At 50.5% G+C, this 24195-nt stretch overlaps 3 protein-coding genes across 3 annotated transcripts; 1 reads left to right on the top strand and 2 right to left on the bottom strand.

Annotated features, from left to right (window-relative positions):
* Window positions 1-562: 562 nt before the first annotated feature.
* Window positions 563-9917, bottom strand: UBE2A (ubiquitin conjugating enzyme E2 A). The gene is made up of 6 exons (XM_075512883.1): window positions 9586-9917; window positions 9211-9291; window positions 9044-9069; window positions 3575-3664; window positions 2437-2525; window positions 563-1995 (listed from the first exon to the last, which is right to left on the bottom strand). Exons 1-6 carry the CDS (start codon window positions 9627-9629, stop codon window positions 1867-1869), a joined length of 459 nt encoding a protein of 152 aa, XP_075368998.1. The 5' UTR covers window positions 9630-9917; the 3' UTR covers window positions 563-1866.
* A 1664-nt stretch (window positions 9918-11581) lies between these two features.
* Window positions 11582-15213, top strand: STEEP1 (STING1 ER exit protein 1). Its single transcript, XM_075513174.1, has 7 exons — window positions 11582-11742; window positions 11886-12003; window positions 12181-12222; window positions 12327-12465; window positions 12996-13085; window positions 13234-13326; window positions 14090-15213. The coding sequence occupies exons 1-7, from the start codon at window positions 11619-11621 to the stop codon at window positions 14150-14152; spliced, it is 669 nt and encodes a 222-aa protein (XP_075369289.1). The 5' UTR covers window positions 11582-11618; the 3' UTR covers window positions 14153-15213.
* Window positions 15214-22108: 6895 nt separating this feature from the next.
* SLC25A5 (solute carrier family 25 member 5) lies at window positions 22109-24182 on the bottom strand. Its single transcript, XM_075513237.1, has 4 exons — window positions 23965-24182; window positions 23359-23845; window positions 23102-23242; window positions 22109-22504 (listed from the first exon to the last, which is right to left on the bottom strand). Exons 1-4 carry the CDS (start codon window positions 24073-24075, stop codon window positions 22347-22349), a joined length of 897 nt encoding a protein of 298 aa, XP_075369352.1. The 5' UTR covers window positions 24076-24182; the 3' UTR covers window positions 22109-22346.
* Window positions 24183-24195: the final 13 nt, after the last annotated feature.

The following is a 24195-nucleotide window of genomic DNA, read 5'->3' as shown; positions in this document are numbered from 1 at the left end:
CTTTACCACTGAAGACAAAAGGCCGGTTCAGGGGTCTGAGCTGTGGTCACAGCAGGTACAAATCCTGACTGAGTTTTTTGAGCCTGGCAGCTTCTATCTTAATTGTAGAGGTAAGCAGCAGTACCAGCTTTTGTTACATGTCAGTCATTTTAAATCCTGTTCTCTCCTTTGTAAGACAGGAGGAAAACAAGTATGATTCCTGTATCAATTAATTACTGAACTCATTATATCATAGGCTCTTTTTTTGTCAACAGTTCACACACATAACACAGTGCTGAGATTCCTCCAAGTGCTTTTTTTTTTTTTTTGCTAAGCCTCATGTCCCTCTTTCCCTTTCCCAGCCTGCCATTCCTCCTTTGCTCCTCACACCTCCTCCTGGCTGGAAGGGCCGAGTTGTTCACCCTGCATTACAGCTGGCACAGCTTTGGCCCATGCACACCACCTACTGCCCAGAAGGCTGGGAAGTATTTCACAGTCCTGCTGTCAGGGTCTACCTGGAGCTTGATCCCGCACCAGACCCCTGCTGTCCCGGTTAAAATAAGCACAGTTATACACCTCTTGCCTATTTATACAATAAGCACTAAGGTTACACTTTATTTACAATTTTTGAAAAATGTACAGTTTCTTACATGGGTTACTTGTGCAAAGTTAAACTTCTCAACTAACAGACCAATGTGCACACAAAAGACACCGGAACAGTGGACAACACAATTGTAGGTTTCACCCCACGCTGCTTAAGGTACTGTAACCAAACGTAGAAACTGAGCCTTACAAAAAAGTGAGTCTGGACTTACAAATGGTTTTTCAGAGTTGAAAAAAATACTTTCATAGAACTGAAGGGAAACTAACTCCAGCATGCAGCGGTAGCTCACACAAACCACACAGTAATCTACAAAGAGCAGAAACTGCAGAGACTCAAGTGCCTACCCCGTACTTTATTCAAACTTTCTACAAGGCAAAGTTGGATCCCAAAGAACTTATCTTTCTCAGCTAAAGATAAGGGGCAGGAGAAAGACACTGAAGGAGAGTAATCCCACTGCTGGAACGCTTCAGGTTTTACCTCTTCCTTAACACGGAAGGCCTTTCGCTCAGAGTACCACAGCTCTACCTGGTTTTGTCCAGTAATGCTCAGTGACAGGACTACAGAAACTTACTGAAGCAGTCGCTGTAGTATGTCCTTTAAAATAAAATAAAAAAGGGGGGGTTGTTTCTCACCCTAAGCAAAGATCAAAGTACCACAGCTATAGTGGTTTATGTATATCTGTACATAAATCTTGCATGTGAAGTGCAGACTAGCATTCCACAGTCTTACTAAATATTTGAATTGGAATCAATTTAAGAGTTGGTTTGTTTCCCATGAGTAAGGAGTCGATAAACCAATACAAAAGGGAAACAAGAGGTTATTTCTTCACTCAGTACTTACAAATGCAGTGGGGCCTAAACCAATAGTAGAGGTAAATGACCAGCCTGGACAGATCAGCACTTTAGTTAATATCAGTTAAAAAATGTGTATGTATATAAACATCCCTTTTATCAAGCTACACATAAGCATCACTGTGTATAACACAATTACAATTAAAAGCTTAGTGTACACTACGGAAATGCACAATACTGCCCTAAGACTGGAGAGGGACCACAGAAAATTAATTCAGCATCAGTAACTCTTTTGCAAGTAACCCAAGTACAGAACATTTGACTTCAAAGTGGGTGCTTTCTGATGTCCAAGGAGAAGAAGCTTCAGCAAGGGAGGGTGGCAACAGCACAACAGCTATTCTGCTTTCAAAGTAAATGCTAGGAGGAAAAAGATGACTGAGACACTTTGTTTATTTTCCTCATCAACAGAGTGTTCATTTGCATCATCCTGGGTCAACAGTCACGCCAGCTCTGTTCTACTATTGCAGAAACCCGTTTTTCATATTCCCGCTTATTCTCTTGGTATAGCTGAGCTGCCTGGCTGTTTGCTGGACTGTTAGGGTTTGGCTCATCCAATAGAGACTGTGCAAAGAGAAAAAGATTCTTAGGCACTTGAAGTATGCATAGTTTTCCAACATATTCCTTAAGCTATCCATACTAATAAGAGCATGGAAGTTCATCTAGATAGAGGTACGGTACACTGCATTATTCCAGCTGTAAACAACTGGAAGCTTTTGCTATCAGTCTTACTCTTAGCAGTGCAGGTGGCTGTTTAACCAACAGCCAAGCAGCAATACCCAAGGAGTGCAATCACTGGACAGGTCCCTTCAGCGACCACCTGCTGTCACTTGTCTACTCAATTTACACCTGGGAAGTATTCACACTTCAGCCAATGTCAAGGTATAGCTGCTATACTGGCTATCAGGAGAAGGAAAAAAAAAAAAAAAAAAGAAGTGTTTCCTGAGCTGCTTTTGTCAAAGCATCCTGATTTCATTCTGCCTTTTCATGCAGAGTTCTTTTTACCTGTATGGATGTTAAGATGGAGGAGACATCGTAAGTAGGACTCCAACGATTCTGAAGAATATCCAGACATATACTACCGTCTGCATAGACTAGAAAAGGTTCAAGAAGAATGGCTTAAGACAGAAGTTGTACAGCTACACAGTTTTTTCCTAGTACTGCCTGATCCTGAAAACCTACGTACTGACAAACACTACAAAAGTCAATAGCATCTGACAGACTCAAATCCAGCAAACAAGCCTGTAAGTAGGAAGAGGTGAAGCTTGTCACCAACAGCTGCCTGAGGTATTTAAACTCAACCTCTGCTTATTCTTCAACATCAAGCTTCTCTGTGACATTGCAACTACCACTATGGAACGAATGAAAAACCATGAATAGGTTTGAAGGCAAAAACATTTAAGCTACCCACAAGTGAACCAAATAAAGAGCACAAGCAAAAAGCTGCTTACACACAAGGTTTCCCCAGAAAGCATCTACAACAGTCAGTGTCTAGTCACCTTTCTCATGGCAGCTTTAGAAGAACCTTCCCTCAGTGCACTTTACCCACACGTGCTTACTTGCTACATTTGAAAGTTTCAGGTATTTCTTCACAAACCTAGTATTCCTTGCATCCAAACAAATACATCTCCAACCTTTAATTACCAAGGAAGGGGATTAATTAAACAATCTTGCTATCACCGGCTATAGTTGGAAACTAGCACTACATTTCAAGGTATATCATTTACAGGCATTTTTGGGAAGAAAAGTGATAAAAGACAACTGCATTCAGCAGTGTCATTATGCCATGTATGCAGCATGTATAGACAGAAGTCCAAGGCACTGCTATTTAAGTACCAAATATTCTTCTGTAAGGTTTAACAACAGGCAGTTGACAGAGAAGAGCGTCTCATCAATACGGTGCTGTTACACCTGAAAGGTAAGAGGCTCCTTTTATTGCCCCTTTCATTTCAAGCCTGAGCACTGGTCACACATTCATCCTTACCAAAACTACATAGAACCACACTGGAATTTGGCTAGCTTATTAGATAATGGAAACTTTTATAATAGACCTTTTCCTACAGTACTATAGCAAGCTATAACCAAAACCAAAACATAACAAACCCCCACCCAAAACAAAAAAGAGCATTGTCTAAGTACTTACCATTTGGATGAAACATTTTAGAGACAAATCTAACAGTAGGTGGCTTATTCGGATATTCTTCTGTGAATTCTATTGTAAGTTTGAAAGTTCCTGGAGTTGAAAGAGAGATAAGTAACCTTTATTCAGAATGAATTTACACAAGAGATGAATAAGTAGCATCCCTCCACAAACTGATACTATTGTGCTCATACACGCATGTTGGCTATGGAATACAGATTGTTCAGTCCTACCACAATTCTTCTACTCTCTTCAGAGTTAATCATTAACCCTGAAGTGCTAGACAGTACTGGTACGAGAGTTTCTCCTGCGACTTTTATTGCCGAAACCACCACCCCAGTAAAAAAGTTTGTGTAAGGAAATAAATCTGCCCTTCCACAAAGCCTAATGCCAATCCACTGTAAAAACAACACAAGTGGGTGTACAACCATCTGTGTAACAGGCCATGATTTAGTAAGTCCTGGAGTCTGAAATATGCTATCATAACAGGGACCTTCTCATTTATTTTCTGTTAAGTTTCAAGAAAATACATTTTTATCAAGAACTGTAAAGTAATCAGGTCTTGCTGTAGAAAAGTAGTATTGAAAGCAGCATCCAAATAAGACACTTTAAAATAAAAATCTGATCATTTACTTCACACTTCCTTTTGTCTTCCTTTGAGAAAGACTGATTAAGCAGAAACAGAAAACTCTGTAGTTAAGTCCTAATCCAACCATTTTAACAGCCTGCCCCAACATAAGCTATTTTAGCCCTTCTCCTCAGGCTATGACAATCTGAGAATAAGAAGTCTGTCAACTAAGCTGCATAAATATGGGTCCAAAGGACCAAGTGCTGCTAGTGATTCAGATCAGTAACTAAGGAACTCTACATACTCCACTTCAAAACATGCAAGCTTCTCTTTACCATGCTATCACCTCAGACCAACCAATCCAGGAAGCAGTTTATGAAGTTCCTGCGTATGCCCAGACAGAAATATCTGAAGCACTTTCATGTAAATATATAGCTCTCCTGTAAAAGGAATGCACCTCACAGTGACAGCTGTAACAAGCTGCCAGGGCAGACATATTACCTTTTCTGAAAAGGCATTCTTGTATATCAGTAACAGGTTCCTCCCCACCCCCCCAACACTCAGTGCCCAAATTAAAACTCAGGGGCTCAGATATAAAGCTCATCCTTGCTTCCTACTGTGAGGAAGTTTTCCAGGACTAATATAATTAATGTATTCCTTTGTTTGGCTGGCAAACACATGCCAACAACTGGTAGCCAGAAAACAGATTTTTCAACCCATTTTCCTTTTTTTCAGATCAGTAAGGACCTGCAGTACTTCCCAGGGACTCCCTCCTTCATAAGGAGATAAACTGTAACATTGAGCTGCAAGGAGTGAAGGTCATTGTTTTGACGTTCCAGTTTGCACATGAAGACAGATGCTTCAGAGTACAGATGCTTCAGAGCTTTCTGTACAGCAGTGGGAAGTCTCAACGTCCTATTTTTGCATGTTTGGTTTTTATTAGCAGCCTAACACCACAAGAGCAGAGCCAACAGCATGCTATCTGACTGTAAAACAGAAGAACAAGAGTAGTATAGTTAAGATTGTTCAAATTAGCGGAAGTCTGCAGTGGGGCTTTCAAGCTTTACTCCAGCTAATCCAGAGGCACAGAGCCAGATCTGAGATCGGTTTGAAAGCCAGCACTGGAATGTTAGTAACAAGTTCTACCAGCTGTGAACATCAGCTCAGGACTACCTTTCCTTCCCTACACGGTGACAATCCCAAACAATATTGGTCCTTTAGAATTGAATGCTTAGAGATTTGATTCTAAATCTTACGAGATTCCCAGCTCTCCCTGCCCCAGTTCTGGTTCTCAGTAGCCTCCTTATGAGGTAGGAAAGCAGGCACTTTCTTCTGTGGAAGAGTGACTAAGCAAGCAGTAGGCTGAAAACTGAGCACAAACCATCAAACAGTAGAGTTCAACAAGCATAGTTGAGAAAACGAATGCTATTCTAGAACGCTGACTGAAGTGGGAGCAGAGGGGACAGATAAGATGGCCAAAAAGCAGTAACAAGGGCAGTTGGGTCTTAGAATCCATTTAGAACTACTGAAAGAAAGGGAAGCTCTCTGTCCTACCAGGGACAGGACGGCATTACTTTTAACACAAATCTGAGTGAGTGGTTAGACAGCTTCCAGCTGGAGCATCTACCTACTCTAATTTCCAAGTCAAGACCCAGAGTGGCAATGGCTCTTTGAAAGTGCTCCACAATATGCAACACCTCGTTGTTGAGCTTTATTAAAGGACAAATGCAGAGATCCGATGAACCAAAGCCCAAGGGTCACTCACACAGAAAGCCCACACAAGTGAAACAGGTATCACAACACACACTGCTGGGGATGAGGCCTTCAGTGTCCCATCTCTTCTGTCACTAATTTTAAAGCTTTCAACTGGTATTCCTTGCAACTCGCCCTAGACAGCCAATTTTAAAACACAAATTATCCTATTCACTGTCATTATTGATATTGGGATCATCACTGATCTTAGGAAAACATTCTCTTTTCTCTCTTGTACTTACTTACCTTACCGATCTGTTTCTCCTACCTCGGGATGTGAGACTCTCACACGGCTAACAAAGAGGCTTCTCCATGAGCTGTACGCTGGCCCGAGTAACCCCCGCCAGAGCAGCACCCATGTCCCTGCCAGGCCCTTCTCGCTGCAAGGAGCAAGAGCAGCCCCCTCTATTCCACTGTCCATAAAGCAGGGATGATCTGTATCCTGCATGAGGATACAGAATCCATATTCCGTAAGCAAGGAACAAACCATAAAGAAGGCAAATGCCTTGCTTTCTCTGTTCAAGCCTGCTGCACGATGACAGCAAGGCAGGATACTGCAATAGCTGTGTTACTTAACTCTCTCCAAGCCAGGAATCCTGCACTAACCATGATATCATCATCCAGTTTCAGAGAAACAGGTCTGAAGGACTGGGAGAGCCTGGGTTTCCATCTCTGTGACAGCACTACCACTTTAGATGCCACACAAATACAGATTCTTAGAAATATGGTGAAGGGCAGGATAAATATCCCTGGGGTCCTACTGCAGACACCTGCAATCGAATCCTCTTAAACCATAAGACGGAATTTATGCTGCTGATCTAAATTAGTAGTTGCTCCTAGGCCGAGTCAGCCTGCGCACCGAGTTGTGAAAACACCCTCTAAAGTCTGGGGGCGGAGGGGAGGGAGGGTTGTTAGCTGCATTATGCTGTACAGCAAGTAAACAAACGTGTTGGAACTTAAGGTTTTCAGTTCAGACAAAGCTAAGAAACCTCAGAAGCTGAGACTGGAGAAGAGCCTCACCAGAATGAGGATAAAGAACAGTAATTCTCACAATGTTGAAATTATTACACTTCTAGTTCAACAAAAATAAATTTCACAGGCTACTTTCACAAGAACTAAGGTATCTGAAGTCTTACAGTACCACCAGGAAGTGACAGGGCCTAAAAATGAAAATACAAAGCGACTTCTGAAGAACGCTGCCCTGCAAAGGCTTCCTGAGAAGGATTACAGAGTTCCAGCATACCTTTGATTCACAAGGGCCTGCACGGTTACAAAACAAGCCCAAACTAACAGCTCAATACTGTTAAATAAAGATTCCCTTAATTTTACCTACATTAAGTTAAACTGCATCTGAACTGTGCTAGCATTATCTGAACTATGCTACTCTGCTCACTTAATGGAAAAGCACAGCCGAGGCACCAATACACCCATATCTCTAGGCACCACTTAGTATTTCATTATCTAGCACAATGTAAGATATGTCCCAGAGAAAAGGAGATAAGCATATCCTGCAACACAAGACGTATCTGTTTTCCTGGGCGCATACTGTGAAAACACACACTTTGCTATGAAAAGAGCAAACATCACACATCGAGATTATTAGATCAACCAAAGCAGTAGGACAGCAGTAGCAGACTCAAGCATCTGTTTGAACTTCAAACTGCTGCGAGTGCAACATGCCCAAAGTATTTGAGATAAAGACACAATGCTGCCACAGGGGAAAGCACAGATGAAATCAATATGTCAGGGCTCTCAAAGCAGTCTCCAACCTTCTCCAAGTAAATGGAAATATATGGAAAAAAGCCCTTATAGCATCTGTTAACCCCAAACTGAGGTGGAAGAGCCTCAACATGGAAACAACCTGCATTTTAGTACACTGCAAGGAGATGGCTTTCTGCTCCAAACAGTGAATCACTCTATCAGTGGCAGTGCACCAAGAACCTAAGCAGCTCTAGCAACCCTCACAGAAGTTTAAGGGAGCCCTTCTTCAAGGTTTACAAGATGAGATAACAGAATACATTTAGTCTACCTATTCTATTATGCGATGTTATGGGATACTTAAGTCTAAACATAAGACTTCTGAAGCAGCTACTATAGCAAGTTTCTTAACTAATCAAGTACATGAAAAAAAGTAACTGGAGTCTTTGGAGTTTTCTTATGCCTGAAATATTTAAAATCTTCACAGAAAAAAAAAATCTGCAATTTACAGGCATGCCCACAGGTGCTACCTCCGAGGATAAACAGAGACAAAGGAGTTAGCCAAGAACAACATAAGAGTTAAGGAATTTTTCCTATGCTTTTGTCATGAGTCATGGAGATCTAGGATTAATTATAGCCTGCACTGAAAGTATCTTAAGAAAAAAAAAATGCATCACTGATTTCAGTTAGACAGTATTTCATGTTTAACAAGTTTTCACAAAGATGCTGAAGTATTCATACAGCATCAGTAAAGCTATAAAAGACAGTAAGGCCAGACTGAAACTACTAGGACACAGGTATGTTACAAGGACATATTTAGTCAGTTTCTAAAGCTAAAAAGTCCTTTTAATCTTTAACCCTGAATGATACTGATCATAGCAGAGTGAAGTAGATGCCAAGGGAAAAAAAAAAAAAAAATCTGTTCAAAACTTCCTCAAACATTCAGCCCATCTCCTACTTCAGCTGACTCACATTGGGACTTACTCACAAAACACTTCCAGCATCAGAAAAACCAGAACTCAAAACAAATGACAACGGTTCCATACCAGGTTTTTGACAGTTCTCCAAATATGAGCGTCCCTAAAAACATGACCCAGGGTTCAACAGAAAAGCTTGGAGATCCTTAAAATGGTACATTAAATTAGGCTTAGGATAGTCAGATTTAGCGATTACAAGCAAGCCCCTACGAGCTAATTTGTACGTTTCTGTAAATCAACATAGCAATCTAAATCTACAACACTTTCTTGGAGTGGGATTAAAAAAAAAAAAAGTACATAAGTTCTGGATGCAGCGTATAGATGTGTGGTCAGGTGAATATGCACCCGCGTCCCTTCTCCATCCCCAGGCCCACACCTGTTGCAAAGTCCACGGCAGTGACACACCAGGGCCGTGTCAAGCTGCAGCATTTTACCCCGAGAAAGCCAAACACCAGGCCCGCACGCAGCCGCACTTACCGTCCTCGAAAGGGGTCCCCTCGGGCCTAGAGGAGGGAAGAAGCAGAGCACAGCGTTACCCCGCGGGCACCCAGCTCTGACCCCCCCCCCCCCCCCCCCCCAGGAGGCAGAGCGGCATCAGCCCCCGCGGCCTGCCGCCCCCGGCCCCCCGCCACCGCCCGACTCACCCGAAGATGACGGCGTTCCACACCATGATGTTGTTCTCGGAGGGGGCCCCGCTCACCCCGGCCGGGGGATCCTCCTGCAGCCTGCAGGGCACAGGGAGGGCTGAGGCGCCGGCCCCGGCGCCCCCCCCCCCGGCGCCCCCCGCGCCGCCAGCGGCCGCCCCTGCGCACTTCGCGTAACCCAGGCAGGTAGCTACACGCCTCTGCGCAAACAGCGTAACCCGCAGGCAGACAGCGTCGACCGGCGCTACGCAATCAGCGGAGCGCGCCCTACCCCGCCGCCATGTTGTGCTGCCCCCCTCCTCCCCCGGTAGAGCCGGGCCCTTCGTCCTCCTCCCGCCCGCCCTCCCCTTTCCCCTCAGCCGGCGGCCTCGGTACCTCTTGAAGTCCCGCATGAGGCGCCTACGGGCCGGAGTGGACATGGCGGGCTCAGGGTTATAGATCACTCATACACTATCAGAGGGAGCACGGGGCGTCCAGAGGCGGCGGCGGCAGCAGCAGCGAGCTCCAACTGAGGCAACGGCAGCGCTGACGAACAGGAGCGATCGCGGCCTCTACCACTGAGGCGGGAGCGGGGGGAGGCCCGGGGCTGCGCCGACTCCTGCGCCTGCTGCCGGGCGATCCCGGGACGTACCAACTGCCGCGGGGAGAGGGGGCGGAGCCGGATGCCGCTGAGCCCCCGGCCCAGCCTCTACCACCGCGGCGCGGGGGCGAGGGGCGGTGCCTAAGGGAGGGGGGCTGTACCAACGGCTGGAGCGGACGGGGGTGGAATTGGCCTGTGACGTCACGGAGGGAGGGGTGGCCCCGCCCCCGGGCGCGGAGATGGCGGGGGGCGGGGACGGGCGGCTGCGGCGGGGACGGGGGTGGCTGCGGGGCCCTCGGTACCGGTGGGAGTCTTCTTGCCCCTGCCCCAGCACCTGTGTCGTGGCTTAACCCCGGCCGGCAAATAAGGCCCCCCAGCCGCTCGCTCACTCCCCCGCGGGATGGGGGAGAGAATGGGAAAAGTGAGAAAACTCGTGGGTTGAGGTAAAGACAGTTTAACAGGTAAAGCGAAAGCTGCGTGCGCAAGCAAAGCAAAACAAGGAATTCATTCACTCCCTCCCATGGGCAGGCAGGTGTTCAGCCATCTCCAGGAAAGCAGGGCTCCATCACGCCTAACGGTGACTTGGGAAGACAAACGCCATTTCTCCGAACGTCCCCACTTCCTTCTTCTTCCCCAGCTTTATACGCTGAGCATGACGCCATACGGTGTGGAATGTCCCTGTGGTCAGTTGGGGTCAGCTGTCCCGGCTGTGTCCCCTCCCAGCTCCCTGTGCCCCCCCCCAGCCTCCTCGCTGGTGGGGTGGGGTGGGAAGAGAAAAGGCCTTGACCCTGTGTAAGCACTGCTCAGCAGGAACGAAAACATCCCTGTGTTACCAACGCTGTTTCCAGCACAAATCCAAAACACAGCCCTGTACTAGCTGCTGTGAAGAAAATTAACTCTACCTCAGCCAAAACCAGCACAACTTGCTATGCTGCACTTTCTGCTTCCACAGAGAGCTTTTTCCAAGGGAAAATAATCTATTTTCTACCTCTTTTTGATTGCCTTTGGGAGTAAAGAATTTCTCTCTGCTGTTGTCTAGAGTAGACTGGATAGGCCCCGGTGTTTTAGCTTATCCTCACTTGTAACTGCATGTAATACAGCCATGTGGGGAGATGGCTTCAGAGATGCGGGAGGAAGACCCACACCCTTTCACAGAAGTTGAAAGAAAATAATAAAAATACTGCTCTCACGGCTGCACTGAAAACCTCCAGTTCTTGACCTCTCCTGCTCTTACCCCGCCTATGCCGTAAGAAACGGATGAGCTCTTGGTGCTTGTCAGGAAGAGACTTTGTTCAGTGCCTTTGTAGTCTAACATGACCTCACGCTTGTGGGTAACACCTGCCCTTTGGTGCGCAAGAAATCCCCCTTGCCCAGAAATCCCCGTCGCCCAGAAATCCCCGTCACCCGGCCGATGATGGAGGCAGGGACGGGGGGCACGGGGACAAGCTGCATGTGAAGGGGAATGGTGTCACCGACCCCCCGTCCCCCACGGGTCGGAGCTCCTCTGTGCCGAGGTCAGCCCCGCTTGTTTGTTAAGAGAAATGACGTAAGGCCTACATTTGCCCGCTGCAAAAACTTTCGCACTGCTGCGGAGGCCGGGCCTGCGGGGAGGGCCGGGCCTGCGGGGAGGGCCGGGCCTGCGGGGAGGGCCGGGCCTGCGGGGAGGGCCGGGCCTGCGGGGGGGCCGGGCCTGCGGGGGGGGCCGGGCCTGCGGGGAGGGCCGGGCCTGCGGGGGGGCCGGGCCTGCGGGGAGGGCCGGGCCTGCGGGGGGGCCGGGCCTGCGGGGGGGGGGGCCGGGCCTGCGGGGAGGCCGGGCCCCGGCGCCGCCATGCCGAAGGTGGTGTCTCGCTCCGTCGTCTGCTCCGACACCCGTGACCGCGAGGAGTACGACGATGGGGAGAAGCCGCTTCACGTCTACTACTGCCTGTGCGGGCAGATGGTGCTGGTGCTGGGTGAGCGGCGGGCGGGGGGCAGGCCGCGGGCCGGGAGCAGGCCGCGGGCCCGGCGCGCTGAGGGCCCGGGAGGCGGCGGGGCGCGGGGAGGCGGGTGCCCGTCCCGGCCCCGCCGCCAGCCTGTCCCTGCCGCTGCCCCGCAGACTGCCAGCTGGAGAAGCTGCCGATGCGGCCGCGGGACCGCGCCCGGGTGATGGACGCCGCCAAGCACGCCCACAAGTTCTGCAACGCGGAGGAGGAGGAGAGCGTCTTCCTGCGCAGGTGGGACGCGGCCGGGCCCCGGCCTCTGCCCGCCCCGCCCCTCTGAGAGCCCCTCCGCGGCCTGGGGAAGGGGCTGGCCTGGCTTGGCCTGGCCTCCTCACCCGGCTGGGGTCCGTCAGCCGGGCACGGACGCCCGCCGTCTCGGCGCTCCTCTCAAGCTCTTCCTCTCTCCCCCAGACCAGAAGGCATAGAGCGGCAGTTCAGGAAGAAGTGTGGCAAGTGAGTGACCGCGGCGGCTTCTTAGTGACTTCTAGAATCGGTTTGTGATCCGTAGGAATCCAGAGTCTAGGTTTCCTCACTGCTACATGTGTTTCTGTTTCCAGGTGTGGACTGCTGCTCTTTTATCAACACCAACAGAAAAATGCTCCCGTGACGTTCATTGTTGACGGAGCTGTGGTCAAATTTGGCCAGGGTTTTGGGAAAACAAACATATATACTCAGAAACAAGAACCTCCCAAAAAGGTAATTGGCTTTCAAGAAGTAAAAAGGCTATCTCTGCTTTTTAAAAAGGTGTGGTCAGTAAAATCACTTAATGGCAGGGGCAGAGGGGAGAAAAAAGAAAGAAAAGGACCTCTAAGCAATAACTCAGTTTGGTGTCTTCTCCCCGTCTGCCTTAAGTTTTCCTTTACAGAGGTCACTGCAGCTTGGAGTCCTAGCACTAACGGAAAGCAAAATAAACTTGGAAATCTAGACTGTGCCTGATGTTTAGGCTCAGTTACCATAAAGTTTCCATTTGTAAGTAGGTCAGGTTGGTAGTCTGCACAGTGATTCTTAAAATCTGGCTCATCTGTTATATATATGTCAGTGAGTTTGCTTCTGATCATGACAGCTCTAAGCCCAGAAATCACTGGAGATAATTCTCCTTTGCCACCCACGGAGTTCAGGTAATCTTAATGACTTGCATGAAAAGCCTTAAAAGCTTTGGAGAGGGAAGTGATCTCTAGTGGCACAACTGTTGCCGAGGTTTAACAAAATACTCTGCTCTCACCCAGGTGATGATGACCAAACGCACCAAAGACATGGGCAAGTTCAGTTCTGTCACAGTCTCCACAATTGATGAAGAGGAGGAGGAGATTGAAGCAGTGAGTTTTGCCTGCCCTTAGGGGCAGTCACATCTGAACTGGGCAGCTGTCTCGGACACTGATCAGAGCCAGTGATTGTCTCACCATTTGGATGAGGTGGTGTTACTGAGGGGTTTGCTGTTGCAAAGTGACATTGTATGTGTTTCAGAGGGAGATTGCAGACTCCTATGCACAGAATGCAAAAGTGATTGAGAAACAGCTGGAACGCAAAGGCATGAGCAAAAGAAGGCTACAGGAGTTGGTGAGTGTTTTCTTCGGTGTTGAATGTGAATCCCTGAGATCTGTTGGCTTCGTACACAAAAGCTACCTTGCAGATCGGACTACAAGTATAGAGAGGTCCTGGTACAGTCATAGGTAACTTGTAGCTTTGTGAGGATGACTTTTCCTTTATGGGTTTTATAGAGATGTTCTTCTAGGCCTCCTGAACTTAAAATCATATGCAATTACCTATAGAGCTAACTGAAGAGCAGTCAGCAGAGCTTTTGCAGGGAGACTTTCCATGACCTGTTGGACAAGGAACAAGGGAAGGGGAAACCAGGCCATGGCTTTGCCAACCAGAGTACCCCTAATGCTGCGCTCTCAAGCCTGCTTGGCAGAGCAGGTCTTTGCCATGAGGCATCAGGGCAAGCCAAGGCCCTTGTGGAGGAGCTGCCAGCTCAGCTGCTGCCGGAAGGGCCACTTGAAGAATTAATGGTAAGAACATCACAGCTGATCTTACCTGCTGTGACAGGAGAGTAGTAGATGGTAAGGAGGGGAAATGTGCAGCTTCCACCTGAGGATAGAAAGTATGAAATTGTCTCCTGTGCAGTTAGTCTTGGGCTTTTTATGATTTTAAAGGTGGTCTTCATTTTGTACCTGAGGGGAGGAGGGAGTCGGCAAAGAACTTGAGCTGCTCTTGCTCCTGGTGTGAAAAGCTTGCAGTGGTCAGACAAGACCAAACCTCATTGGAGCACTGAAGGGAAACGTATCCAGACATTTCATTCTGTCTTAATTTTCTTAATCAGGCTGAGTTGGAAGCAAAGAAAGCCAAGATGAAAGGAACCCTGATTGATAACCAGTTCAAATGAAACGCTGCACACATGCTGGCTATTTGGAGACAGGAGAAAGCTACCAGGAGCTATCGCAGATCTGTCAACAAAGGAGAAGTAACAGACAACATTCAAGGGCAACATGCTGCAACCGGCTTGGAGGATGAGTACCTCTCTGTCATAAGTGATACTCTGGTACCGATTTTAATAACTCCAACAGCACTGGAGACTTTGCTGAAACTGCAGTTCTCTACTGACCCAGTGTTATGAGCAAGCTGTTCCCTCCAGAATATCTACTTTTGGGAAAATCTTCACTGGGTGCCTTCCTGAGTTCAGTGCACCTTTAGATACCTGTCTTTATTTTGGTAGTTTTCAAATGTGTAAGATTTCCATAAATGTATTAGAACAATAGGTCGACTGTACAACAAAGAAATCATTACAAAAGTAAGCTCTGTGCCTGTTGTTCATTGTGTTATTTTAAATGCGTCCAAAACATGCAGCAGCCTGAGAGACATCCATTCCAACACGGTCTAGAACGACTCAGATGCAAGGCTTGGGCATCGTGCTGCGGCTCACCCTGACCAGCAGACGTGCTGTCAGAGGTAGCCAGCACAGGCTTGGCAGTAGCTCCGAGTCTCAGCTCCTGTTGAACATCGGAAAGCCACAGTTGTACAGAATTACACTGTCCCAACAGATACTGCACGATACAAGAACATGAAATCCAACCCTGTTTTTAAACTACTGAAAACAAGAACTGCCTGCATATTATACTAATAATGAGTACAAATATACAGTTGGAAGCTGCTGATACGATTGGTGATCATTTAAAGTAGAATGCAACTGCACATCTGAACTAACCCGTTCTGCAAAACAGTGTCAGTATTTGGAGTTGTAAAGTGTGAAGGAGAAAGAAAAATGGTTTCGAATGCACTGGCCACTAAGGACTTGGATAAAGACAACATTAAGAATTGGTGTGTAAAGTATCTTGTTTGGGAAATAGTTTTTTGTGTCTCTTGCATGATGTAATAACAGTGCTCTGTAGCCCATGTCTTCAATGCTTTACTTGGGATTAAAGACCTTGTTACAGATTTGAACTAAAATACTTTTCCTAGGGTGTTCTTACTCTGCCAAGGATTGTAAAATAACGTGAACAATGGACAAGATGCTTCATCTCCCACAGTTATTATGGAAGTCTTCCTATAATCAATAAAGATTTTCCACCTGGCTTTATAACCCTGACTGGGAAAGCTCATGTCTGCTTAGCCTAAGGATGTATCCTTCCTTTCTTTGGGAAAATAAGGTGTAAGGGACGGACTGAACTCTGCTCCAGAGCTGGCAGGCTGGGATGCATCGGTCGTGTGCCAATTTAAAGCCAGGCTAACTCAAGCAGCGCTGGTCGTGTTCGCTGCTGATCATCTGCTAATCTGAAGCCTATTTCCAGAAGCCTATGTCCAGAGGCTCTTCAGTTAAGCCATTATAAGGTGGTACTTGGGAAGGGCAGGAGGAACGAGTGGGTACACTCCGTTACACAAATCCCTCTTCCAAGTGTGGTAGCACAGTCCAGCCAGGCGAGGGCCTCAGGGTTCCTCTGGGTGCGACCCAAGCCCCGGATAAGCGCAGGTTGGTCTCTATAAAAATTAGGAAGTTTTTTCCAAGCAGGAGTCAAAGACTTTGAAATTTGAAAATAGGTTTTGAACCATGTGAGGTCTGCTGGGATGCAGTCTCCAGCTGTCAAAAAGGATGAAGTATGGTCCTGCTTCAAGTGACTCCCAGAACAAAAGCTGGCTCGGATAGTGTAATTTACAGTTAGGGTTAAGGTTGGGAGTGAGAAAACGCAAGGCTTCAGCTGACGTGGAGCTGTGAAGGGGCTGCCAGGTGGGGCTAGGACCATCTTTGCAGTTTGGTGAGGCACAAAGAAAATTTGGTGAGTGCACAGCTCAGCACAAGTTGTCGAAAGTAGCAGTTACCAACTGCCATCAGCTTCCTCAGCCACACACCTCGAGCCTTGAGGCAGCAGTGTTCACAGCACAAGCACTCCTCCTTTCCAGCTTTTAGAAGACTAGCCCGTGTTCAGTCAGGGTTTTTCACTCTTGTCATTAGAGATCTGCCTAGTTCGGCTCAGGACTTGCTCATGGACCCAGTCAGAAAGGGGAGTATGTATTTTGTCACTCCAGCAGTCCCCGCGATACTTCTAATACACTCTAGTTATGCAGTCAATGGCTGAAACAACTCCAACACAGAGAATCTGATCCAATACATTATTAAGTATGTATTGCTTGCCCTAACTAGATCTAGTTCACAACAATTTAAATCAAGGTGGGTTTTTCATTTCTAGTTCTAAATGAATTAAAATATGTTAGCTGACTATAGCAACAGGAAGCAGGGGCACCTAGTTCAACTGCTTGATTAAAAGTCCTATTACAATAGATAAAACTAGCCGTTCTGCAGTTTCCCCACACCCTGGTAGCAACTGGGTGAGCTGCAGCAGTGTTCAGACCAAAGAAAAGTCAGATTTTGTGTGACCGTAAAAGCCAACATTAGTTTTTATAAATCTGTAAATACAGGTACATGATAGATTTGTTTGTTTGTTTAACTGAGCGCTATATTGTACATAAGAACTTGTCTGGATGCAGAGGTATTGCAGGGCAAAGTAGCATGTGAAATAAAAGTGGAGGAGGGGATCTGTTCCAAAAATAACGCCACACATGGCCAGACTTACCTTAGTGTCTTTCATGGCTTAGTCCAGTCCAGTTTCCAAGTGCCTTTGCAAGAACCTAGTCTGAATTACCTGGAATAGCTCTGTCAGAATAGCTCCGTGTGTAGCAATGCTGCCTTGTTCCTCATAACCTGTAAAAAAACCTCACAGAGTTTGTAAACACTGAAGAGAAGCAGTAATGGTGAATGCGACCTCATCAGTGTTAATTGCAGCTGTACCTGGGGAGCAAGGTGGGGCTCTCCCCTCCTGCCTCCCCGCACACAGCTGGTGCCATCACGAAGGCTCCAGGGTGCTGGATAACACTAAGGCTTGTTCATAAGCTGGTATACGGCTTTATTGGCATTTATCTGCCTGGGCTCCGAGCAGGTTAACAGCTCAGAGGGAGCCAGGCCCTGGGAGCCCACTAAGGGCTGTCTCCCAGGGCAGGGTTGCAGGGTGTTTTGGTGAGCCCCGCGGAGCTGCCCAGCCTTGCTGTCCTGGCCCCGTAACCCTGCACATGGCACAAGGAAGACATTCCCACTCAGCATGGCTGCACAGGGCAGAAAGCTGCCTTCAAGGGAGCAAGCACCAACAGTTCCCTTGCTTTGCACCCACGGCTGGTGGGTGCAAAGCCACGGCTGGTGCTTTGCACCACTTGCTTTGCCTCACGCCCTGGGGTGTGCTGCGCAGAGCACTGTGCCCACCGCCCCACAGCGAGGGTCTGCCTGTGGGACACGGCAGCAGTGAGCCCCAACTGGGATGCTCTCAGCTCCCCGGTTCCATATGCATCCCCACGGGGTGATGGCACCAAGGTGCCTGGCAGCGGCCAGGTGGCTGGACCATGTGCAGAGCTCAGCCTCGAAACCTGAAAGCAAATATTTCTGGTCAGCTATTACAGCTCTCCTTGGGCTGTGCTCTGTGCTTCTACTATTTCACCCGCTAGACTGGCATAGAGATGGCTCGCTCTGACTCCCTAGGCTATTGCAATGAATATTAATAAATGCACACTAACTTTTTTTTTGGGTGCCTGACAATGCGATCAGCTTGGGAACAGCACTGACTGATCAGCCTAAATCAAACTAGACTCAGCTTTTGCTGGTGTTATCCTAAAAAGACCCACAGGTCCATGGGGCACTGCCACATCTGAGCATTTAAAAATATAAAATAAAAATTATGGGCTTGTTTAAAAGACTGCAGGGCTGGGCTCTGAGGGATGGGGGAAGAAGCCTTGTAGCTCTCTGCTGGGGAGATCTTATGAACCTAGCTGGCCACAGCATGCTGTTTTTTTGGGTGGATTTCAAGGCACAAGTGGCCAATCTCTTCTTGCTTGTCAGCCAGAAAAACACTGCCCCATCCCTGCGGCCAGGGCTGTAACTCCTGTGGACCCCAGCAGGATCAGACAGCGACAACCAGCAAACCCCTGGTGGGACAACACCTCCCAGAACCTCCCTGATGCTGCAGGTCTCGATGCGGGTCTTGGCAGCTCCCGAGGGCTCCGTGTGCCTAAAACCGCTCCCCTCACAGCAGCTCGGTACGGTGCCAGGGCGTGCAGCAATGGGGCTGCGTCCCCGCGAGCGCGCTGGCTTTAGCTCCTGCCCCGCAGCCTGACCCACGTGCTTTGGGCAGCCAACGGGGACACCTCGCATGGCTGGGCAGCAGCAGGATCAGTCCCGCAAGTGGTTTCAACACACCCACCCCACTGGGAACAACTGATTTTACCCTGCGTGACCCAAAGCATCGCATCTTCCCCTGCCCCTCTGTGCCAGCCGCTGCTGGAGCGGTGCGGGCAGCATATGGAGGATGCTGGGGCCGTGCCTGGCCCACGGTGACAAGGATGCAGGGGCAGGGGGACTCCTGGCTCCATCCAGAGCCCAGAAACACAGCCTGGGGCGGCCCAACAACTGCTGAAGGGGACGGCGGGAGGGATGAGCTGGCAGTGCACTGGCATTTTGTGAGTCAGGTCCTTGAGGTGGGACGGTCTCCATTGCAAGGCCCAGCAAGATCCAGGCACCAGCCCCTGCAGCGAGAAGCGCAGCATGTGCACTGCAGAAAGCTTTCAGACAAGCCCCTGTTTTCTCAGGAGCAGGTTAACTCTATGCAACAAAACTGGTTTCTGCTGCTCCTCCTCCAGTCCTGGCCCTGGGGCTTGGCTTTGCCATGCTCAGACCCTACACCAAGCTCAGCCAAGCGCTGGGCATGGCTTGGAAGAGGTCAGACCTCAGTGGCACTTTGAAGGGAGAGATGTGAAGGTGGAAACATGAGGTAGAAACGTGGCCTCATGCAGGCAGAGCAAGCCTGGGGCTGCCTGCCTGCCTGCCAAGGCATACCCCGAGCCTCTGCTCCCTGCCCGCGCCAAGTGGATGAAGATCCCTCCTGCCCGTGTGTGCCTGCTCGCCCCTGTTCCCCCGCCACCCCGGGACACTCTGGCCACGATGCTCCCCTGTGGGCTCCACAGCTCAGCCTGGGTGTGGGGTGAGATGGGGGCTGGGGAACACTGCTGTCCTCCCCGGTCACTGCCTGGCCCTGCACCCATCTCCAGCAGAGGAGAGAGCAGGGAAACTCAGCCATCCCACCTCCCTCCTGCCACCCAGGGCGAGCCCCAGAGCCCTGCTGCCATCAGCGCCTCCCAAATCCCCCTAGGAAGAGGGTGGCTGCCCCTGCCTCGCCTTGCCCGGCACCCAAACCTCCAGGCGAAGGGTGGTCCCCGCAGCCTCCAGCCCAGCTGGCAAGGTCCCAGGCCTGCAGAGCCGGCAGAAGGCAAGGGCAGCCCCATCCCGCAGCCCCCCGCACCACGGCCAGCCCAGCCCGGGGAGGCTGGTGCGCACCGAGCCATTCCAAATATCCAGCACCGCTCGCCACCTGCCCCAGCCACTGACAAGTGTTTCATACGATCCCGTGCACAGCCATGCTGCGTCAACAGCTCCTAAGCCTGGGATTTACAGCCACCGGGCGAGGGGCCGAGATGAAAGCGGCATTACAGGCGCTCGCCCACCCCTCCCCACCAGCAAAGGGGCCAATACGCCAGGCCGGGCACGGCTCCCATGGAGGAAATCATGATGTACATGATGTTTGGAACTCCCCACAAGAGAATTGTGGTTACAAGGAAAATCCACCCCTGCCGTCCTTGGGGCAGCACAGCCCCATGGACAAAATGCTTGTGTCGGAGGGACTGTACTCCCTCAGCTTGCTGCCTTGCTGCAGGCTGGCCCCTGTCCCTTTCCTGTGCCTCAGTTTCCCCGCAAGACAAAGCCCTTAATCCCTCTGTAACATGCTCCTGTGGCAGGCAAAAGCAGCAGCTGAACCCCCCAACCTGCTTTCCCAGGTAAAGCTGCTCCCAGGGGAGCTGCCAGGAGGGGGGAAATTAAATCCCCAGGGGGCCCCCGGCCAGAGGAGGCTGCCGGCCTGTGCTCCCCAGCAGCAGAGCGCAGGGAAAACCCATTGTGGGCTCTGCCCCATGTCTTGATGCACCAGAGCTAAAAAAAAAGCTGTGAAACACATGCTTGTTTCCTGTGTCCCAAAGGCAGTAACTAGCATGGGCAGCTACAACCCATTTCACTCGGTGCCAGCCCTGCACACCAAGCCCAGTGCAAAATGCTGTAGGTCCAAGGACTTACAGGTCCCCCAGCTCAGCTCCTTTGCAGCCCGGTAACAGCCCAGCTCAGCACCTCAGTCACCCACCACCGCATGGAGGAAGAAATGATGCACTTACCTCCCTGTGCTAACGGCCCAACCATGCATCCCCTGCGGAGGAAAGGAGAGGAAAGGATGCCCCACGCTCAGCAACCAGCAGCATTTCAGGACAGCCCTTGAAATCCGGGAGAGCTTAGCAGCAGAAGGCAATAAGAGCCCAGAGCCCTTAATTAATTAGCTTGCATTTGTGCAGCAGGAGAGAGCTCCCTGGTTAAGGCTGCCCCGTGGCGCAGCCCACTGCCAGGCTGCTGCCTGCTCCCCACCACTTGTGGCATTGCTCCATGTCCCACGGGGAAACTTTCAGCCCATTTTGTTTCCACAGCAAGCAGTGGGGGATCTCACACTGCATGAGCCCAGGGGCAGTTGAAAAGCACCAGCAAAGGCTCTTGGCTCAACAGCATGGCATGAGACCATCTCCCATCACAAACACACACGCCCATTCGCATGGACCCAAGCACGCCGACACCATCTGCGGCAGGACGGTGCTGTGCTCTCATGCCCGGCTGCCCCGCTTAGATTTCAGCAATAAAAACAACTACCGCCCTTTGCAACACAAGGCCTCGTTTACCTGCCTCGGACAGTGGTTGAGACTGGTTTCAGTGATCGAGATCAACTGCTTCGAGCAGGCCTGGGCAGCCAGAAAAGACCAAAGGCGTGGGGGCGGTGAGGAAAGACTCGTTGATCTGAAGGGCAGAGGACCAGGAGAGCAGACAGTCACCACCCCAGCTTCCCAGGCAGAAACCAGGCAGCTTCACTGGGGTGGCTCACAGACCCATGGAGATGTCTGGGTAAAGGCCAAGCCACATACATTGCCCAGTCTTGCAGTGTTTTCCCCAAATTGCCCTGGCAGCATGAAGGAATCTCCCCTTTCCCCCAGAATTTGGGGCTGGGACAAGCTTAACTTCCAGGGGTAAGGGATGAGCCTGGGGATGCAGCTCCCTGCCTGGCAAGCACAGCCCTGGCACAAGAGCTGTCTGTCTCTGCTCAGCTACTACATCCCCACAGCACACCACCTCGTGCAAGGGCAAGGCTAGCCAGGGGCTCTACAGAAGAGCAGCAATTACCTGCACTTAGGTTCTCCGGCTGGGTTTTAACATGCCCAAGTAGGTAGCGCAGTTCTAAGCCAGAGTACATGATGCCAGCTCTGCTCCTCCAGACAGCAGCAAATACCCCTTAGACATTTCCCCAGCCTCCCAGGCATTCAGCACTGTGGGGACAGCTATGCTTTGCACTTGGTTTAGGCACTTGGCGTGTTCAAAACAAGGTTTCGTCAGCTCCAGGGAGCAGACAGGCCAGAGGCAGGACCGGTGGCACACAGCCAGTGCATCATCTCTGGTTACCGGGGTCTCAGGGGAGATCAGCTGGGTGAGTACTTCAGAGCTGCCAGTCCCCATTCCAGCCCACACCACTGGCCTCCACTGGGGAGGAAACACTACACAGCTTCCTCGGCAGCCTGCACTGTGTTCACCTGCCGGAGGCCACAGGTAGTTAGCAGGTAGCGAGGCGTGCAGGATGGAGGTAGTTCATCTTCCTCCTCTACAATCACTGCAGAGACCCCCCACCTCCCTCACGCTGCAGCTGCTGCAAAAACAAACATGAGACAAGGAAAGTTGGTTTCAGATTTTTATTTCTTTGTACTCTTTAAGCAGGAGTGATGGAAATAGAAACCATGGTGAGTCCCATCAGGGGGAATAACTTCATAAAGACAGGGCAGGCAGTTGCCCCTGCCCCATGCCAACCTGTATAAACATCAGCCGTCACTGTGTAGTAACTAGACGGTTTTCAAACAAGTCCATGAGCGGTCATAGACTACATATAACAACATGCCAGTTCACAACAGGAAACAACTTATGTGTACTTCTTGATTTCGTCATACAGGACTAAGACAAAAGCACCACCCATTCCTCGGAGTACATTCGACCATGCACCTTTGAAAAACGCCTTGGAGCCCTCGTCCCGGGCAATCTTCCGCCAGCAGTCAATAGTGCCAGTGTACATTATGTCAGCTGTGGGAGACAAGACAGTGTTAGGAATTGGATGCCTGTGACCTCTGACATCCAGGTTGGAAATGGCCTAACGTATCTGCCAGCTTCATAACCTCAAGTACATCCCATTTCTTTACTGACTTTCTCCAGTTTTAGTGCATCAGAGACTGCCCAGGAGATACGCTGCTGCTGCATTACCCGTAGGAGACACTGGAAGGACCGGTTCGAGCAGAAGGCAGCTACTGTTTGCTTTGACACCAACACTTCCAGACCCAAAAGCTATTGCACAGTCAGCCAGGCCATGCTACCAGCGATGTCTCTTCCTTGCCCAGAGACACTAGTTTGCAACATCCTTGGGCAAGTTCTGCTGTTCCTACTTACTGACAGATACGTGACTTGTGCATGCCACCTTACCAGAGTGCTGCTGAGACTGACCTGTCCGTGCCCCCCACCTGACATCCGCTTCTGCAGCCCCTCTCACACCCCGCTGTTTACAAGAGGCGATGATATTTACACGGCTTGGTGAAAGCCAAGCCACTCTGCCTTCACCTCAGCTCCACCACCAACTGTTGATTCAGGGATGCCCAACGCTTCCTACACATGGAGGTACCAACTTACTTCCTTTACGGCCAGACTGCATCATCATGCGACGACGAACCGTATCAAAAGGGTAGGAGGTTAAACCGGCGACAGCGGTGACAGTCTGAGCGATCATCCAGCTGACAACGATGTGGGTGTTCTTTGGGTCTGGAAGCATGCCTGTGGGAGAGAGGGTTTGATGAGAACAGCAGGTGAGCCACCAGCATCTGCCAAAATGCACTACAGGCCTGCTGCAGCCCAGCATCTCCCTTTTAGTGCCATTTTGGTCAACCTACCCTTTGCGGTGTCATAGATGCCAAAGTAGGCAGCTCTGTAGATGATGATGCCCTGGACAGAGACATTGAAGCCCTGGTACAGGCCCCTGAGGCCATCCGACCGGAAGATTTTGACCAGGCAGTCACCGAGCCCACTGAACTCCCGGTCAGCCCCGGCTTTACCCACATCCGCTGCCAGGCGGGTTCGGGCAAAGTCAAGGGGGTAGACGAAGCACAGGGAGGTAGCGCCGGCAGCACCCCCGGATGCCAGGTTACCGGCGAAGTAGCGCCAGAACTGGGTTCGCTTGTCCACGCCACCCAGGAAGATCTGCTTGTACTTATCCTTGAAGGCGAAGTTGAGGGCCTGGGTGGGGAAGTACCGGATCACATTGGCCAGGTTGCCGCGCCAGAAGGAGAGGACGCCCTGCTCCCGGGGGATGCGCACCACGCAGTCGATGATGCCCTTGTACTGCTTGTCGGCGGCGATCTGCTTGCTGGCGTGCTGCACCTGCGGGGGCCGAGACGCCGCCGTCAGCGCCGCTCCCCCGCGATCCCCTGGCCCCCCGCCGCCCCCCCTCTCCTTGCGGCGGCCTCGGGGCGGCCCCGGCCCCCGGCCCCAGCGCTCACCTGCAGCAGCAGCTTGACCCTCTCGATGGGGGCGACGGCGGTCTTGGAGATGGCGGCCGCCACCCCGCCGGCGAGGAAATCCTTGGCGAAGGACACGGCCGCATCGGTCATGGCGGGGGGAGCCGGCGGCGGCGGGCGAGGGGAGGCGAAGCGAGGCGAGGCCGGCTGAGGCGAGGCGAGGCGAGGCGAGACGGGAGGCGGCGCTGCGGGGCGGGCGGCTGAAATGGCCGC

The sequence above is a fragment of the Mycteria americana genome, chromosome 10 (assembly GCF_035582795.1).
Source record: "Mycteria americana isolate JAX WOST 10 ecotype Jacksonville Zoo and Gardens chromosome 10, USCA_MyAme_1.0, whole genome shotgun sequence".
Lineage (NCBI taxonomy): Eukaryota > Metazoa > Chordata > Aves > Ciconiiformes > Ciconiidae > Mycteria > Mycteria americana.
Note: the sequence above shows the minus strand (reverse complement) of the source record. Positions and strands in the feature narration are given on the sequence as shown.